Source organism: Amblyomma mixtum, chromosome 3 (genome assembly GCF_055824585.1).
Source record: "Amblyomma mixtum isolate Tamu chromosome 3, ASM5582458v1, whole genome shotgun sequence".
Lineage (NCBI taxonomy): Eukaryota > Metazoa > Arthropoda > Arachnida > Ixodida > Ixodidae > Amblyomma > Amblyomma mixtum.
The window spans coordinates 71557471-71576476 of NC_143014.1; the positions used below are offsets into that span (position 1 = coordinate 71557471).

General features: G+C 44.2%; 1 protein-coding gene across 1 annotated transcript in view; it reads left to right on the top strand.

The window, feature by feature from the left end:
- LOC149350548 (uncharacterized) overlaps nucleotides 1-13779 on the top strand; it is an 83177-nt gene extending 69398 nt beyond the window's left edge. Inside the window, exons 14-16 of the mRNA XM_089579605.1 lie at nucleotides 2667-2776; nucleotides 2866-2907; nucleotides 12658-13779. Coding sequence (XP_089435731.1) covers nucleotides 2667-2776; nucleotides 2866-2907; nucleotides 12658-13707 — 1202 coding nt within the window. The 3' untranslated portion in view covers nucleotides 13708-13779. The remainder of the gene's footprint in view (nucleotides 1-2666; nucleotides 2777-2865; nucleotides 2908-12657) is intronic.
- Nucleotides 13780-19006: the final 5227 nt, after the last annotated feature.

Here is a 19006-nt window from a genome sequence, read left to right on the forward strand (position 1 = left end):
CACATATGCGTAACATTGGTTTGGGACATGGAATATGCATAATAAGTGACCGCTTTCTTCGAGCATTGAAACTGAAAATTGGCCAAATAGCCTGACAGAGCGTGAGCTGCTCACCACCCCGTCTTTGTGACTCTGGCTATGCCAGGGGAGCCACGAGCGCAGTCATTGGCAGCAGTAAATCTCTCATCCCCTCCGCTACCAGCAAACAAGAAAAGAGTGAGTAAACATGAGCATGAGTGAGTGGCCATGAGTGCTAGTTTGAGTGAGTGGTTGTGAATGTGAGTGGACGTGAGTGTGATTGAGCCACCTCTCATGGTTCTGAGGTATGCACATTAGTGCTATGAAACTTAGTCTGAGTTAGAAGGAACGTCCGCATGTCCATGCAGCACTGCAGACTGTAAAGAAGAGGCCGTGTTTCTCTCATATCGATTGTAAGTGGTGTGTAATTAACACGGGCACATGAAAAGATGCAAAGAACAACTACAAAAATATCGTACGCTTAAGCTTGGCATCATCAAGGCTGGTGCAGGCTTCAGGGTAACTGAGCTCTGTCTGCCTGGGGAACTGATCTTGTGAAAGGGGAGAAAAAAAAAAAAAATGTGCAAGTTTTAGGGGTCAACTGTTACATAGCTCCTCTCCCCTTCAAGCCTAGCAGTTCCTTTCATGGTGGCTGTATGTGATAAGTAGGTGAATGGCTTGGAGAGATTAGCGTATTTACTCTCATAACGTGCGCACCCTTAACTTATTGTCCGGGTTTATAAAAGAAACTTTTACTCTCATATTTTACACTCCTGACTGTGCCAGACCACCAGCATGCAAGTGGGTGTGCTGAAGGCAGGCTGTGCAGCCGTGAAAAGTGCGAGAGGCAAGGGGATGAATTGCACGGCGTTTACTCAGCTCGCTCGTGCTTGCGGTCGCTTTCCCAGATGAACAGTTGCGCGTGCCGGAATCCGAAACTATTGAGATGTTTGCTGTTTGGTTTGCCGCTAGTGAGCCGGGCCACACGCTAGGATGTCGTTTTATCGCCTTTATCTCCTTTTGACTCTGACTGCTGGCTTCGAATTTGTATCGTTGCATGTTTATTGCTTTGAGGCATTTTTATTGCTTTGAGCTGGATGGCACGCGCAGTCGTGCCATCCTGCGGGGAAGTGCACAGTGTAGGGTGGGGCGGGGGGTCCTATGAGCCTGATATTTGGAGTCAACTTTTTTTTTCGCCATTGAGGGATCTGAGTCATGGGGTCAATGTACATGTGACAGTATACTGTATACATTGGGTTATTCGTTTTCGGGTTTTATATTTTTCCAAATTCGGGGGGTAAAAATCGGGCGTTATTTTTCGGCTTGATAATAGGGGAGAAATCGGGGTTTTCGTGGAAAAACTCCGAAATTCGGGTTTTATCGGGTTAAATTTGTAAACTAATTTATTCGATTTGCTCTAACTGATGGGGAACAATTAGGGCTATATTTTGTGCTGCTTTAAAAAAAGTATTGCAAAATTTGGCGTTTCTTCGGTAATTGATTATTACTCGCATGAGGGGCAACGGTCAGTTTTGAGAAAAGAAACATTTTATTCACGAGGGCTGGTCCTCGGCGTTCTACACGTCCTTATTAACATACATAATCATCTGCATGCGCAACATCTCGGTTTCTTTCCGAGACCTGTCTGGTCTCTGCAGGTACCTTAGCTGAGAGAATGTTCGCTCAACGTCACAGCTGCCATTACCTAGGCACAACAATGACAACGCTGCATTTGCTAGCCTTGGGTAACGCACAATTGCGTCGTTCCAATAGTCCCATCACTTCAGCACCTTCATTTGTGGGGTTTGCTTCCAGCAAGTAGTGGTTCAACTCCTCGCGAAGCGAGCCTACATCGTCCATCACGGAAATAAAGAGAGGTCGGTAGTCATCAAACGACTGACTCAGCAGTCGTTGTGGAACAGATCAAGTACGGCTCCCAGTTTCCACTATGTGAACTGGTTTTCTTCTTTGTATGAGACGTTGCGTTTCAAAGAGCAGTCCCATTTTGTGGAGATTTTGGCGCAAAACTCTTCACAACAAGCTTTTACTAATATGGCACTGCTCTTAGGTAACATAGCCAAAACACCTTTTGCCCGGTCACTTTTGCCGATCATCGTGGAAAGCTCGTTGACAGTCAGCTGTAGCCTGACGTTTACGAGGTGATCGAAGCTTGGCATGAGAAGTTTGCCGCTTTCAATTTCCGCTTTTCCGTTTTCCGCTTTTCCGCAATTCCGTGGGCACAATTATATTAGAAATCGGGAAAAATCGGGTTTTACCCCATATTTTAGGAACACGTTCGGGGTGCAAAAATCGGGTAAAATTGGGTTTTACCCGAAAATGAACAACCCTATGTATACATCGCATCTTACGACCTTTGTCGAGTTTTTTACAATGTGTTCGCAAAATCTCAGCATAATTTGCACACTCCCTTTTTGAAGCCTTAATTTTAGGGGGAGAAAAGTGCCCAAATTACCCGTGTAAATACAGTAGTTGCGCTACATCCTTGTGTTGTCACTTTCCATATTTCCTTGTTTATTCTGTGCAGACTAAGTGTTTTCAAGTTGCATAGAAATTATTTGCAGCATGCACAGGTCATAGAGATCACATGCCTTAATCCTCTACATGTTTTTCCCATCTTTTTTTACCAGGTTCTGTACCAAAGATGAAGAATCAGCCGCAGCAAAAATGGAATCCAAGTGGTTTATTTTGGTGCGACGTTTGTCAGGTCACCTTCAACTCACAGGTGCATTTTAACCAGGTATGAACTGCAAGTTGAAGGCTTGCGTTTTGGGATATGGTAGTGGAATGGTTCTTTCACGGTTGCTTTTCTCTTTCCTTCCTTTTTAGCACTTGGGAAGTAATCGCCACTGTGAAAACTTTGCTCGCTATGTGAGTATATTAATATATCGACATTGTGTGGGCAGTTATTGCTGTTGTAGGCATAAGTTAGAGGCATCCAGTGAAATTTCATCTTTCCTTAAAATCATATCTCCATGTGGAGATTGCACATGGGCTGCTCAGAAGCCAAAAAGAACCAAAGAAAGCCATTTGCAGTACTATCTGGGACAGAAGTACTCGAGGTGTGCAGCCACTAGCTCAGATGCGTTGCTGCGTCACCAGTGTCATCTAGTGAACTGGGAATGGCGCGTCCATTTCTGACACCAAGGGGTGCTCCTCCGGAAGTGTCTACTCTGGTTGCCTTCGACTAGGTGCAACAAGCAGCCAGTATCATGAGTCAACAAGCTGGCGCGCTTCCCGGTGTATACCACTAATCTGATCAGTTGTTAGCAATGTGCATTTCTTTGTTAATTTTACTGGCAGTTGTTGCTGCGGGGTGCCTGAGCGTTGCTTCGTATATCAAGCCAAAGAATCGGAACTCTGTTCCGGGGACATTCTCAAACGACTGCCTCCAAGCAGGAATGGACACGAGGATACAAAAATGTTGCCACCAGTGATACGTTTTTTTCTAGGCACTCGCACGTCCAGGGCGTTTCTTTCTATCCTTGATAGATCCACCCATTTCCATTTTTATGGCGTAATCATTTTATTAATCACTTCATTGTGCTGAGCAAAAGCCATGGAATGCCAGAAGAGTAAATGGCTGTATGAGATATATAGGTGTTCTGTGGTTGGTGCATAACACATGGGTTCACATCAGAGCAAAGCTAAACACTTGGCCATCTTTCACCGCAAGTGTGCACTCTCGCTTCAAAGGTAGGAAGGTGCTTCATTGACAACACACATATTTATTATGTAGTAAGCTGTGTTGCAAACACTGCGCTGATCCCCTGACCTCAGCACAACCTATAGCCGTGCTGCAGCTCCTGGAAGTCGTCGCACTGTTCCGAGTGTATAGTACATAGTACATTATAGCAACTGGCTTGCAACGTGTTATGTGGTAAAGCAAGAATTGGAGCATGTCTTATAGCTCATGTAGCAGTGAGCTGCAATTACATGGTCAGTGACATAATCTGCATTATCACTTTAGTGAAGAAAAAAATTTTATGCCGGAGGAGGTCCTAATTAAGATGTGACGGAACCTACTTTTATGACTAAAATGCTGATGCAGCATGTATAATGGTTTATACACTCAAAAATGCTGCAGAATGATAGTCTAGTGTTTGTGTAGTGCATTTTTTTATGCAAATCGTGTGTCTGCATCAGTCCAGTGGAACTTTCACGGTAACTGCAGCGTTTTCACGACGCTTTCAGTATAGTAAAAGCTCTTTAATTCGAATTTCAAGGTGCCGGAAAAAATTTTCAAACTTTCCTCAAGGTCGAATTATTGAATTACCCTTAATAAACTGTCAAGAAGAGCTTGCGTCGTGGTAAATTTATTTGGTGAAAGACTGGGCAGTGGCTGCCAGATTTTTGTATGAGAACAGCATAGCAGTGACTTTTTCATGTTTTCATCAATGCGTTATTGTGTGCATACTGTCGGGAGCATTGAAGCAGAACTGCTCCACAATCGTAAGGGCCTGCCGCATCCTTCACGGTGTGTTGCGATGGAGCTCCACCACTAGGATGTCTTACCCATCAAGCGGCGCCATTGTGTATAAGGAGGCTTCACAGCACAAACCATGAACGGCACGTGACGAGTGCACAGTTTTGGCACACTGGATGAATGGAACCAGGCTGACGAAAGCAAAAGAAACTGCGCCAGAGCAGTGAGGAAACAAGGGTGGGAGGGAGTAGAAAACACCAGTGTCAGTCAGTGTCCAAATCAGTGCTCTCTGGGTTGGGTTAGCGGTCAGCAGGCTGCCCGGTCGCTCTGGGCTGGCGCGAAACTCAGAAAACCGAAAATAAGTGGTTGGGCTGTTCGCGGAGAGAGGACCATCCATTCGTTTTCACGCCTGCTGTCATGCGCATGTCAGAGATGCGCAAGTGACTTTGCAGCAGTGAACTCGGGTTTTGAGTATGGCTATTGCGACAATCTCTTGCCGCGCCAGTCATACCTGGACGTGGCCTTCCTTCGAGAGCTTGTTAAAATTAACCGGTACGAGACCTATAGCGTCCGGATTAGCGAGTGTCTGACACCATAAACTTAATTGGGCGATGGCCAGGACATAGCCGGCATTTCTAATTATCCGGATTTCCTAATTAACGGGGGTAGAATTAATAAGCTTTTACTGTATCTGCGCAGGTGCTTTTGAAAATCCTGAGATTGGGGCATCTTGAGATTGAATGTTCAGTAAACGTACAGTGATGCTGCCTAGATGGCCTGGGTATTTAGGAAGTGATATGGGTCGAGGCCAAGCTGCCTTGCCTTTCAGGTTTAGCCTCACTGTATATAGGCTGCAAAAGAAGTACACGAAGTGCATGTGCTTAGGAACAAATTTATTCCACTGGCACCATGTATTGATACCAGTGAATGGAGCATGCACGTCACCTTGTACTAAAGGCATTTCAGGTTTGGATTGCTTGACACTACCAGAGAAAATAATTTTTTTCCACATGCACCCCATATTTCGTAAAATTTTATGGCTGATAGCATATATTCTTGAAGGGTGTTTAAAATGGTTTCCGTAGATCGTGCTGAATATTTTCCCCACAGAGGCCACCACTGCATGTTTTCTGCAAAAATTTCTCCTGTCAGTGCTCATAGAGCATGTGGCTAAAGGTCCCTTCTTCTGTGCTGCAGCCTTTACCGTTGCAGCTGATTCTGTACTGCACCCAGAGGACACTGCGTAATGCCATGACTTTGGCTTCCCGCCAAGCTCTGAAGCCCACAGAGCAGAGACCCTCTTGATTTTGGCGGAACTTTCTTTTGTACCTAACTGTGAACCCAGTACTTTAAGTGCAGTTGTGCTGTATCATAGTGCATACATCTTTGCAACTTTCAATTTCTATGCTGACCAAGAAAGCAGTGATTCTCCTACTTTAGCCAGCTTTGCAGCCTGCATTACATCGAGGGTGGTTGGTTGAGGGCCAGAAAACTTTCAGTAACCCCCACTAGCTGTGGGAGCTGATCACGCAATTTTGTGAGCAGACTCGTTTCTGTCTCTGCCGAACTGCTGTATTGGCTGGAAGATATCCTCCTGTTTCTTGCTTGCATGCATGTTTCTTGGATAAATGTTAATAATCAGATGTGTTTGAAATTCTAAAAAGATATTATTGTCATTTAGTCAAACCCGTCAGTTTCCCACTTTATGTACCATGGGCAAGGGTGCCTGGAAGCATGCAGAGTGGTGTCACCTTAATTGGTTGAGCACAGCAGTTTTGCAGTGATAGCTGTTAAGTGCCTGCTCCTGGGTTTCATAGTAGCAGTAGTATGTCGTAGTTGGCGTAACTGGTGGGTGTGTTGCCGTGGAAACCACTCGAGAGGGGGAAGGGGAGGGGGGGGGTAGTTACCGTGCAAGAAGGAAGGTATGACAAACGGAGAAATGTGTAACTGGTAGGTAGTTACAGTGGAAGGGAGAGGGTGTCGGGACAGTGGAGGAATCGACAACCGGCAGGTGGTTACTGTGGAAGGAGGGCATGATGAGAGCATAAAAACGGTGCAGCTGGTCTGTGGTTGCCACAGAAACCACTTGGAGGTTAGTTACCCTGGAAGGATGAGAAGAGTTACCATGGAATGAGGCTTTATGGCGAGAGTGTAGGACGGTGTAACTGCAGGGTGGTTACCACGGTAACCGATCGGAAGGTGGTGTCTGTGGAAGCAGGAGGGTGTGGCAAGAGCATAGGAAGGCGTAACCGGAGGGTGGTTGCCCCAGGAACTGTCCGGGCGGTGGTTACGATGTGGTGAGAGTGAAGGAATCGCCAAACGGAGGATGGTTGCCTTGGAAAGGAAGGTTATGGCAAGAGCATAAGAAGGTGCAACGGTCGGTCGTTGCAACGGAAATCACCCAGAAGGTAGTTACCCTGGAAAGACTAGGAGGGTTGCCATGGGAAGAGAACGAGAGAAAGGTAAGAGCGAAGGAATACAGCACGGGTCCATCTGTGGCAGCTGCTGCGAAATGCGCCGCCCCTGGAGAGGAGGATCATCGCCGGTGCTGCGTTTTTAGAGCAGCGGACTGGAGAGGAGACCCAGATTAAAAACGACGACAGTGTAATCCACTTATAACTACATGTTGCTTATAACAATCAAATTCTTTAGATTCATCAGTTCTGCCATTGCCTGTTCTGCAAAAAATATACCGTGCATAACAATTTCCGTGCATACCGTGCATAACCAATTTCCCACTGTTTTATTTATTTATCTGGTCTGACTAGAAAGGTGAATTAGGCCAATTGGTTAGTTAACTAAACGCATTCCCACTTACTTGGAGCATCACTGTACCATCCCTTTAATTGGTTGCATGGTTACTAGCCAAAGTGCAATTGGCCCCGTTTGAAGTTCGCGCACTGTGATGTCATGACCATTTCAACCAATTGAAAAGCGTGACATTTCGGTCAACAACAACTGATTACAACGATGAGGCATTAAAGGCTTCGCCGTAAAATAATGGATACAGTAGAATTCTGGCCACCCAGAAGGTGTTTACCATGAGAGTTGCAAGAAGTGGGTTATGAGCTGATTGAGTTTAGCTCACATATAGAGACACTAGTGCAAACTTTTAACCAAAGTTATAATTTTTCAGTTGACAGCCACAACACATACGACTCTGCAACAAGAGGTTGGTGAACTAACTTAACTAACCCACGAGACAAGTTCAAACTTAGCATGAATTCTTTTTTTCTTTCTCCTCAGGTTATAACACGATACAAAGGCATGCACTAACAATGACCCCTTTGAACGCGCGAAATAACTGCTTTAAATATTTTTTTTTCCGAGGACAAACTTAATAGCGAGACTGTTAATCAAAATTCTTTACTTCTGTTTGAAAAGTGCCTGAATTTGTGTGTGTTTATATGCTTGTATTTTGTTTTGTCCTACCCTGCTATGATCTGTACAAGATTGCAGTATCTATAAATAAAAAATAAATAAAATAAAAATGAACAGAGAATGAGCTGGCTGCCTGCTGTGCATAAATCTCGTAAGAGTGCCGTATATTTCGCTGCAATTTCCTGGTGAAATCAGGGCTGCCTTTTAGAACATAGGGGGACAGACTTTTTTGTCAATACCATGAAAGGCTATGCAGACCAATGAAAACAAACAAAATTAGGTGCTCAGAGAATGAGAAAGCAAGGGAAGGGGCGGGAGAATAGACAATAATTACATCAGTTGCAGAACAAAAGTGTCAGAATTTATACAAAGCTAGCCAAAGCTTTGCGAAAGTTGTTTATGTCCGTAATAGATAAAATTTCATTAGGAAGATTGTTCCATTCTTTAGAAGTACGGGGAACAGATGAGCTTAAGAAACTGTTTTGCATGACGGGATGGCAACGTTATGAGGATCAGTACGATGCGATATGTAATGGGGTCTATGAAAGAAAGTGTTGTGTAGGCTGGAATGATAATATAACTTGGGAAATAGGGTAAACCAGCAAGCAAACCTTTTGTCGCGAAGCCAATGTCTGAAGGCTCAGATTAGCTGTCATTTCCGTTATACTTGCTTCTCGGTTATAGTTGTAAAGAATGAAATGACCGGAGTAATTTTGAACACCTTCAAGCGAAGTAATTAAGTGGTCATGGCTTGGATCCCAGACTGCTGTTGAGTATTCTAGCTTTCGACGTATTGATGTTTTATACAGAACTGCTTTCAAAGAAGATAGTGCGCGAGAAAAATTGTCACAGGTAACCTAAAGTTTTGTTAGCGTCAATGATTATGTAATCTATTTGAAGCCTGCAATTTAGGTTAGATGTGATTCCCTAGGTATAAGAATTGAAGCTTTCAAATGCAATGTCATTCAGATAGAATAGGGGAGTCAGATTAGCAATATGGGATACACACATGACCTTGCATTTGTTAAGCCACTGATTGCACCAATTAACACTTTACGTATCATGGGGAAAATGACCATTTTCTGAAGGTTTCAGTACATTTTTTTTTCTGTAAAAACTATTGCATTCAATATTTATTGCAATACACAAAAACAGAGCTGAATAAAGGTGCTTTCTATTCATATAAGTTTCAACAACAAATTGCATGTTGCAACAAAAAATTTTATTTGCTAAAAACGAGATTTTAGGAAAAAATTCAACGAGACTTGCAAAGACACTTGTATTTAAAAAGAAAAAATTAAAAATTTTCTGAAATATGCAAAATGTCCACTATTTGCGAAAAAAAATTTATATCGAATAGTATTCTTGCTACAAAACAATACCTGGAAACCCTATAGTTGTGCATCAGAGCGCGGCCGCCTGTGTTTCAGGCTGGTTTCCATCATGACTGATGTGAAAACTGAATATCTTCAGTGCCCTGTAACATTTTCAGGCTCGTTGTTGCACAGGTCATCGATTAAATCACTCGCAGACGAAACGGAGTCCTGAGATTTGCTATGTTTCAGAGCGCGTGGCGCGCATATGTGGATTCTGCCAAGCGACTTTGATTGTACCGCATCGTCAAAACGCGTTCAATAAATGCCATATTGTAGAGGCAAAAAAAAAAAAACTAGATCGGAAACAAAACTTCAGCTCTCCGGCTACAAGCTAGATGCACATCATGCCTGTGAGCAACGCGGAAGGCTCCGAAGTCGAGTGGCGAAGGCATCATCTGCAGGCAACATGGCAGGCAATGAGCGCAGGTCCGCATCTTCATTTCTTCGTTTTGGGCCGCCGCGGTGGCTCAGTGGTTATGGTGCTCGGCTGCTGACCCGAAAGACGCGGGTTCAATCCCGGCTGCGGCGGTTGAATTTCTTTGGAGGAGAAATTCTAGAGGCCCGTGTATTGTGCGATGTCAGTGCACGTTAAAGAACCCCAGGTGGTCGAAATTTCCGGAGCCCTCCACTACGGCGTCTCTCATAGCCTTAGTCGCTTTGGGACGTTAAACCCCATAAACCAAACCAAACCATCATTTCTTCGCGCCCCGCTGCGGTGGCTCAGTGGTTATGGCGCTCGGCTGCTGACCCGAAAGACGCGGGTTCAATCCCGGCCGCGGCGGCCGAATTTCGATGAAGGCGAAATTCTAGCGGCCCGTGTACTGTGCAATGTCAGTGCATGTTAAAGAACCCCAGGTGGTCGAAATTTCCGGAGCCCTTCACTACGGCGTCTCTCATAGCCCGAGTTGCTTTGGGACATTAAACCCGAATAAACCAAAGTAAACCAATCATTTCTTCACGGCGCATTAAAAAGTGCGCCTTCGTGGAACAGAAGAAAACTACATCGAAAACAAAACTTTGGTTCCTTGCCTACAAGCTACATCTGCAGCATGGTCATTAGCAACGCAGAAGGTTCTGAAATGGTGCATGAAATGATCGTTAGCAGGCCAACGATGTTCAATGGGTGCGGTAGGGAAAGAGTCAACTGTAGCCTTAAGGTCGTGCTGTCATTTTTTCAAAACTGTTTTGCGTTTGGTTGCAAGTTTGCTCAAGGTTTATCTCTGCACCTGGAGCAGCTAGAGCTTTAGTTTTTTTTTGCAGCATAAAGGTGAATGTAATAGGGGTGCAATGCTGGGAGCAAAATAACTGGATATTTGAAATCAACAGTAAAAGTTGAAGGCAGTGCAGTTATATTAATTTTTGTCTACATAGCTCTAAGGCCCGTGTCCCCCCCTTAAATATATCGAAAATGATGGTTGTTTGCTAGGGTTGTGCGAAGATTCGAATGTTGCTTATATCAAAGTGAATAATGCGGTATTCAATTCAGACTTCCAAACGAATAGCAATATGTGGAAAACTCGAATGTTTTTGAAGTGTTTCGAAGTTCGAAAATGTGGAAAAATATTCTGGTAATTAAAAAAATGAGGGGTCAACCGTTAAATACAATTGGTGACCGAATATCACTCAAACATTAGATGGATCATCTTAGCCGAAAAAAAGTCACTTCAGCTCAAAATTCCCAAGCTGCTGGAAGAAGCAGTCGATGACTCGGGCACACTCGTAACACTTCCATGCGATCTCCCATGACACCATGGCTGCCACGCCCACATAATTTGCTTCCAATGCCTGCGCTGTTCTGCAAGCCACCGACAAGCACATGTGATGGGACAAAGCCTAGATGTGGAAGCAAACCTGCCATTGTGCGAACAGTGCTGTGCCCACCGTGAGGAGGGCCCAAAACAGAAAAGCAGAAATTACGAAAAAGGTCAATGCAGAACTACCAACATGTGGGGAGCAAGCGCTCCCTCACTGTTGGCTTTGAAGCGGGCGGTACGTTATTGTTGACATTCTGTGACTGCACAAATTAATGAGACCCGAAGCTCTAGTTATTTTAAGCATTGCAATGAGAAAGTAAGGACTGCGAAGCGTTTTGCCATAATTGTGCTGTCTTCACTTCAGAGAGTGCCGCTGTTTTCTTTCACTCACAATATCGTCATAGGGGCATGCCTCCTATGCTTCACTGTTGCATTTTTGCACGTTGGAATAAAATGACACTGCTCAGAAGGTGCATGCCATGGATAAGTGCATCCCGCACCTTTGTATCTGGCGGGAGGCATGTGCCGATGAGGTCTTCGTAAAAAGCAGGTCAATGTAGAACACTGTGATGTTGTTCAATGCAAAGATCCCTTCGAGAAGCTGCGGTTACCGCGTCATTCGATTGGTGTACTCTGAAGTGTTGCTTCTGACATGTGCACAGTGCCTTCATTTACATATTCTGACCGTCCTTTTGATGTCGTGTGGTGGATTTGACACCCAGCAGCGGTACAAATCTGGTATCATGGGTATGCAGTACGGTTACTTGACTGTATGCTATGCAAACGAACCGAGAGAGATTGAGCTACCGTATGCAGCATGTCCTTAATTTCAGCAATGTTTACATGTTGACTCTATGGGATGCATGATGTGGTGCCACTCAGTCTGGAAAATTAATCACATCTGAAATTTCCTCATCCGAAAAATCCGTCCACATTTTATTTTAAAAATGAGAAGCATACAAATGCAGTAATGGCATGAGGCTGATGTTTAGTGCACATTGGCTTGTTGCTGACAGAACATAACCAAACGCAAGTTTGTTTGTTTTTTCAGTTGATTTAGTGAATCCTGCAGAGCACATTTTCAGCTTACACTACTGAACATTAATGAACCGCCTTTTTTTTTTATTTCTACATTTGCAGTTGTAAACTGTTTGCTTCAACGTTCGGTTCACTTTGAAGCTATTAAAAGAAAACTATTTGTGTCGTATTCGCTTTGAATTAAAATTAATTTTTCGCACATGCCTATTGCGTGCATAATCCTAGTGCACAAAATAGGCCATTCTAATGCCTAACGGAGTTTTATTTTTTCTCTGGACTCTTTCATTGGTGTCGGGCATGTATTGGTTGCACCAGCCCCGACACCAGCAACGTGTTCTGCCAGGCAGAAATTTAGCTGCTTATAGTCGCACATGAAAACTACTTTGTGATGGCAAAGGGGAAACAAAACGAATGGGGCCATTCAGCATCGTGGACCCTGAGGTTTGAAACTAATCGTTGATCGAGGCTAACAACATTACTGTCTGTTCGGAGTTTGAATCACTCATGAATTCCAACCCTATGTTTGAAATTTGAATAGAATATTCACATACCCCTCTACGAAATTGCTAAGGTTTGACAGTTACAAATCTTAACTGGTGGTGTAGAATTGGCCGTTTTGTGCTTGCATCACTGTGGCATACTGCAGGGTGGCAGCGGACCATCTCCCTTAGCGCAAGCCGGAAAGAAAGTTCCTGGCGGGGCACAGCGTGCACCGAATCGGCAAGGATTTGCACCAAGGGAAAGCCAGAACTGGGCTGGGCCGCCTCCCCCTAGCAATGGCAATGGACATTTCAGGACACCTTCTCAACACCAGCCTAGCCCATGGCAAAATCCCTCTGTCCAGCCTCAATGGGGAAGCCCTGTTTTGCCTACTCCTGCACCTTCTTTTTCAAATCAGCGGTCCTCCGAAGAGCCCTTGAGTAGCAGCTTTGGCCTTTTGGATCCTCCTGTGCAAGCTAAAAGGGAACAGGGAGCCTATGTACATCTCAATACATCACAGCAGTTTTCAAAACTTCAGCTTGACTTAGCTTTAGAAATCAGCAAGCTCTCGCAACATTTGGCGAGACCAGAGTTCAGCCAGGAGCTTAGTCAACAGCTGAGTCATCACTTGAGCCAGGAATTGAGCCGTCAGCGGCAAATGGCCACTGACAGGGATCGATCAACAAGGGAAGATTTTGGAACAACTGAGCGCCTGTCGCTGCTTGGTGATGGCTTGCGGCTTCGTGGTGAAGGAGCACCACTGCTTGGTGATGGCTTGCGGCTTCGTGGTGAAGGAGCACCACTGCTTGGTGATGGCTTGCGGCTGCGTAGCGAAGGGGCACCACTGCTGGATGAAGGCCCACTGCTTCATGACAAGGCTCCGCTTTTGCGTGATAAGGCCCCACTTATTCGTGATTCCTTTGAAGACCATGCTCCAAGACGACCACCTCTGCTGGGAGAGTCGGGACCTACATTTAACAGTCGAGAGCAAGGTTATTCCTTTGAGAGGAGAGATGATTTTGATCGAAGGCTTGGAATTGACAGTTATGGAGAACGCAGGAGTCACGACTTTACAGACAGTTACAGTACTGACTACAGCAGCAATCATGGCTATGACGACATGCAATTCAGGGGTTCAGCTGACTTCCAGCGGAAACCACGCTCATCTGCCGGAGGGCTTCTGGACAGACCTCCCTTGCTGGATTCCCATTTCTAATCATTTCTGTGGCCGTATTAGATGCATGAAATAAACAGAGGTAACTCTTGTGTTACCCATTTCATACAGCCAGCCACTGTATGTCTTTGTCAAAGCAAGATCAAAAATACAACCTAGTATCTCAGGGGTGGGGGCTTTGTGCAATACTGGAGTGGAAGCTGTTCTTAGCATAAGCTGCTGATGTGGTTGGGTGTGTGCTTGTGAAAAGTGTGTGCTTTTTGAAGTTGGCGGAGTGTACTCGTAGCTTCCACAACAGCGAATATTCGAAATTTTGGAAAATTAGTATGACTGTTTGCTGTTAGACTATTTAATGCACAACACTTTTGTCAGAGTATTTCAATGAACATTCGGAAATCCCCTGAATCCGCAGTTTAACATTTCTAAAGAGCGCACACTGGTTTGATGTACATGATCTTGTGCATGCTTATCACATGAGCGAACTTGCGCTTTTCTCGTCACAGTGCCAATTGCCAGCAGAAAAAAAAAAAAAAAAATGCGCACGCATGAAACAGAGCTAGTAGACGTCTAAAAATTAGCTGCCGCTGAGGCAGCGATGAAGTATCGAGCGTTAACACACCTAATATAGGTAGCCGTTTCCAATTCCTGCCGCGAGCTAGACTCCAACTTGACTTGGATGCCACCATCCGGGACATTCTGCGGCAAATGGTTGCCCCAAAATTTTTACACGAATGTTGGGACTAAGTGGCCTGACTTTGGGATAGTCGGAGGGATATGTATACCGGATTGACATAGTTTAGAAATTGTGGGGCTCGGGCATCACGCTTCTGCCTGTTATTTTACTCCATTATGTAACCACCTCGGTTACCATGGCAACCACTGGGTTACAGTTTGCGTTTTAACACCTAACGCAGAGACCCGAAACACAAGAAGTAGAGCTTAATGCTGTAATACAATGTCGTTGCTATGGAGGCTGCTGTCTTGGATTCTATCTGTGGAATTGGCCTAACTTACACGCTCGAAACGTGACCAGTAGAGCTAACGCTCTAAAAAACATTTTGGGAACAAAACTATATTGAAGAGAAGTTTTACCTAAGCAGCCCTTTAGACACAGATGTCTACAAGTCCTCCTGTAGCTGGTTTCACGCTATGCTCGTAGATGACTTCAAAGCTTCATACGTAGACATTTTCGATAACTTTTTAGACATGACTTTTTATTCAGAAATGGGTGCCTAAATTAGCATTTTGAGACTGATTTTAGTGCTACTTTTAAATCCTCTTAAAGCATTAGGAATGGGCTCATTTTTCTGAATGAACCTGCTTAAAATAGCTCGAAGCTTATCTGCAGTGACAACAGTGAGCCCACATTACGAGAGGTGAATGACTGCAGTCGAGAGCTGTAAATGCGTGAAAAGAAAACGTGCTTCTCAGCCGCTGCGTTATCTGAATATAATGCGCATACACGCACAAAAGAAGAAACGGACCTTGGAATTAATGTTAGGAGAAACTGGGGAGGCAGTTTCACAGGTTTGGTTGACATTAAAATGGTAAGCATTTGGGTGCTTTGATGAGGAAGTTGCTCTGATGTAGATGGCAGAGAACAGCTCACTGTGTTCCCAAAATCACTTGTCTTGCAAGGAAGATGCCTACTAGGAGGTAACGTGGGGAAGCAAATCCAGCTCTGTTTAGCAGCGTGCATGAGTGAAAAATGTTGTGAACCAAAAGCACCGTTATAAGTGCGCCTGTTCTTCTCATTCTTGCCAATGGATCCTATCGTCATAGATTCACTCGGAGTAATGAAATTGATAAAAGGTTTGAAAATTTCGTCTTCTTGTGGGGTTGATGAGATTAACTCAAAATTTTTGAAGAACACTGAGGTATATTCATCCGTCATTTTGGCCAGCATTTTTGAACAGTCCCTACAGCACTGCATTTTGCCTCGGGACTGGAAGGTGGGTAAGGTGGTTCCGCTTTTCAAATCTGGTAATGCTCATTCCCCTCTTAATTGTAGACCAATCACATTAACGAGCATCCCGTGCAAATTATTAGAGCATATAATTTACTCTAACCTCATAACGTTCCTCGAATTAAACTCATTTTTTACTCCTGTCCAACACGGTTTTCGCAAACACTACTCGTGTGAAACACAGCTATTATCTCTTACTAACAGCATAGCCTCCTCTCTCGACCATGGATCAATAATTGATTGCATTTTCCTCGATTTTGCAAAAGCCTTCGACAAAGTCCCCCATAACCTGCTCCTTCTAAAATTAAGCATTCTGAACATTGACCCCTGCATCATAAAATGGATTGAGTGTTTCCTCTCTAATCGCTCCCAGTTTGTTACAGCTAACAATTTTACTTCATGTACTACTGTAAAATCCGGTGTCCCACAAGGCTCTGTTTTGGCCCCGTTATTGTTCCTAATATATATTAATGACCTTCCTGACTGTGTTTCCTCATTCATAAAGCTTTATGCCGATGACTGTGTTCTTTTTCGTGAAATCACAAACGATAATGATAGCATACTCCTGCAGTCCGACCTTGACGCGATCTCACACTGGTGTAATGATTGGCTTATGACTTTAAATGCTAGTAAGTGCAAAATCATGACAATATCCCGTCGTACCAACCTGCCTATACCTTACAGCTACAGAATTAACTCCATAGCTCTCGAAAATGTCGCATCTTACAAATATCTCGGTGTTTACATAACAAACAACTTTTCATGGCATGTTCATGTGAAATATATTACCAGCAATGCTAATCGCACTCTCGGTTATCTGCGTAGGAACTTTTCTCAAGCACCAAATCATCTGAAAGTAATATATCAAACATTAATTCGACCGAAACTAGAATATGCCTCCGCAATATGGGACCCAGCTCTTTCCACACTAACCGACGACATCGAAGCAATCCAAAATCGATCAGTGCGCTTCATTCTGTCTAATTATTCCCGTACTGCAAGCGTTTCCTTAATGAAATCACAATTAGGTCTACCGAACTTGCACATTCGAAGGAAGATCTCCCGTTTGTGCCTGTTTCATAAAATTTATTTCAATAACCCTTTAATGAAAAGTGAACTCTTTTCTGAACCTACTTACCTATCAACAAGTGTCGATCACACATATAAAGTTCGCGCCCCACACTGCCGTACAAATCTGTTTTCTCACTCTTGCTTGCCAAAAACTATAACGGACTGGAACCACCTTCCCCCCTTCATTGCCTATATTCAAGATCCTGTGGCATTCAAAGACGCGCTAAAAATTTTTTTGACTGTCTAGCCTACTTATTTCATGTTTTTTCTGATCACTTGTTTGCTGTGTCTGGAGCATTTTGTTTCTTTTCTCAAGCCCTGCAACATATGTTTCAGTTTTTATTTATTTCCAAATACTGCAGGCAGCAGTGCTGCCCAAGCAGGAGTGCCTGTACGCGTGTGCTTTCTCTTTTTCTTTTTTTCCAAATTGCTTTGTTGGAATTTTGTTCAACCCCTGTACCCACCCCCTCTGTAACGCCTCCTAGGCCTTGAGGGTAAATAAATAAATGGCTAACCAGGAGTCTGAAGCAAGTAAGACCAGTCCCCAGCAAGGGGTACAGCACAGGAAAAAAAATTTTTTTTTTAAACATATATGATCTCGTCGGCATTTGTGCACAGTGCAGTGGCTCTCACCATGGACCCAACCCAGGTGAAAATATAAAGTGGGATTCCAAATGGTCCCACCTGTTTTCAAGTGGTGCAACTTCAAAGCAAGTGGTTTTACAAATGTGCTCCCATTTGCTTTCAAGTGGTCTCACTTGAAAGCGGTGGTTTTGCAAATGGTCCCACTTGCTTTCAATTGGCACCATTTGAAAGCAGGCGGTTTTTACAAACCGCCTGCTACAAACATTTAAGCACCACTTTCAAGTGGTGCTTAAATGGCACCACTTGAAAGCAAGTGGGACCAGTTTCGTTTGGTTTGGTTTATGGGGTCCAAAGCAAGTGGGACCGGTTTGGTTTGGACCCCATAAACCAAACCGGTCCCACTTGTTTCAAGTGGTGCCATTTAAGCAAGTCGTTTTTACGAGTGGTCCCACTTGCTTTCAAGTGGTGCCATTCAAAAGCAAGTGGTTTTCGAAGTGGGACCACTAGACTGCAAGTAGCCACAGCTGGGCGTCAAGTGGAACCGTGATCTGTGTGAACATTTGCATATTAAACAAACAAGGCAGAACCATAATAGATTCTTCAAATAGCACTGTCAGCAGCTTAACCTACTAAATTGTATTCATCATTTGCTCAATCACTGTGGTTGAAATTATATGAAATAACTGCACTCAATAGGCAAGCGCCACTGGCCCCAGTATGAGTGTCTCATAAGGAGGGTATATATATAGGAGCAAAAAAAGTGTTCTGTGGACGCGTACACACAAGCCAGTGCTGTTAGTGTCTGACTATGGTATGTCTTTCTTCTGTGTGATTTATGCTCGTGCATGTGTCTTGATTTCCATGACAGTATATGCGATTATCAGTTTCATTTCTCCTGTGAAAATGTTGGCACCAGTCTCAACGCCGCCCTGCAGTCCTCACAGATCAGTTATCCTTTTGCACCTTAATAATATGCAAAGGCACAATTGGAACCAGTTTCAAAACCCAGTTGGAACCATCTGAAATATCAAATTTCATGGTTCTAATTAAAATTTCAAAGTTTTTTCAACAGTTTCGTTTGTCAAGTGGTCCCATTTGCTCAAGTGGTCCCATTTGCTCAAGTGGTCCCATTTGCTCAAGTGGTCCCACTTTGCCAAGTGGTCCCTGTCCAATAACCCACTTTAAATGGTACCACTTATGAAATTTCCACCTGGGAAGGAGCCACCCGCTGTGGAAGTCAACAGAATCGAGACAGCCTGCATAGATGCAGAACGCCATGAAGTCAACTGCGATTTGGGCACGTTACATATGAACACCTCACCCACCTTCTTCCCCACCAGTATGGTAGACAACTGGGCATTGCGTCGTTAACCTTCCTCGCTCTTCTGTCTTGCTATAGGGGGCTACGGTCAAAATACCAATATCTGTTCATTTTCTTAAAAGGGTGTACTGCCTTACCATTCCATTTCCTCCATCATTTCCTCTCCTTTAGAGGAGAGGAAATGGTGCAGAAATTGTCACATCTCTGTGGACACCTGATCCTGCTCCGCAAGGGAAGGGAGGAAGGTGGGAGTGTAAGAAAGAGGTGCCATAGAGGAGGGCTTCGGAATAATTTTGGCTACCTGGGGATCTTGTGCACTTGTCATCAGACAGCACACGGGCACCTTTTGTGTTTTATGGCTTAGCTACCTTGAAAAGGTGCCTGTACCTGTCTGGAGT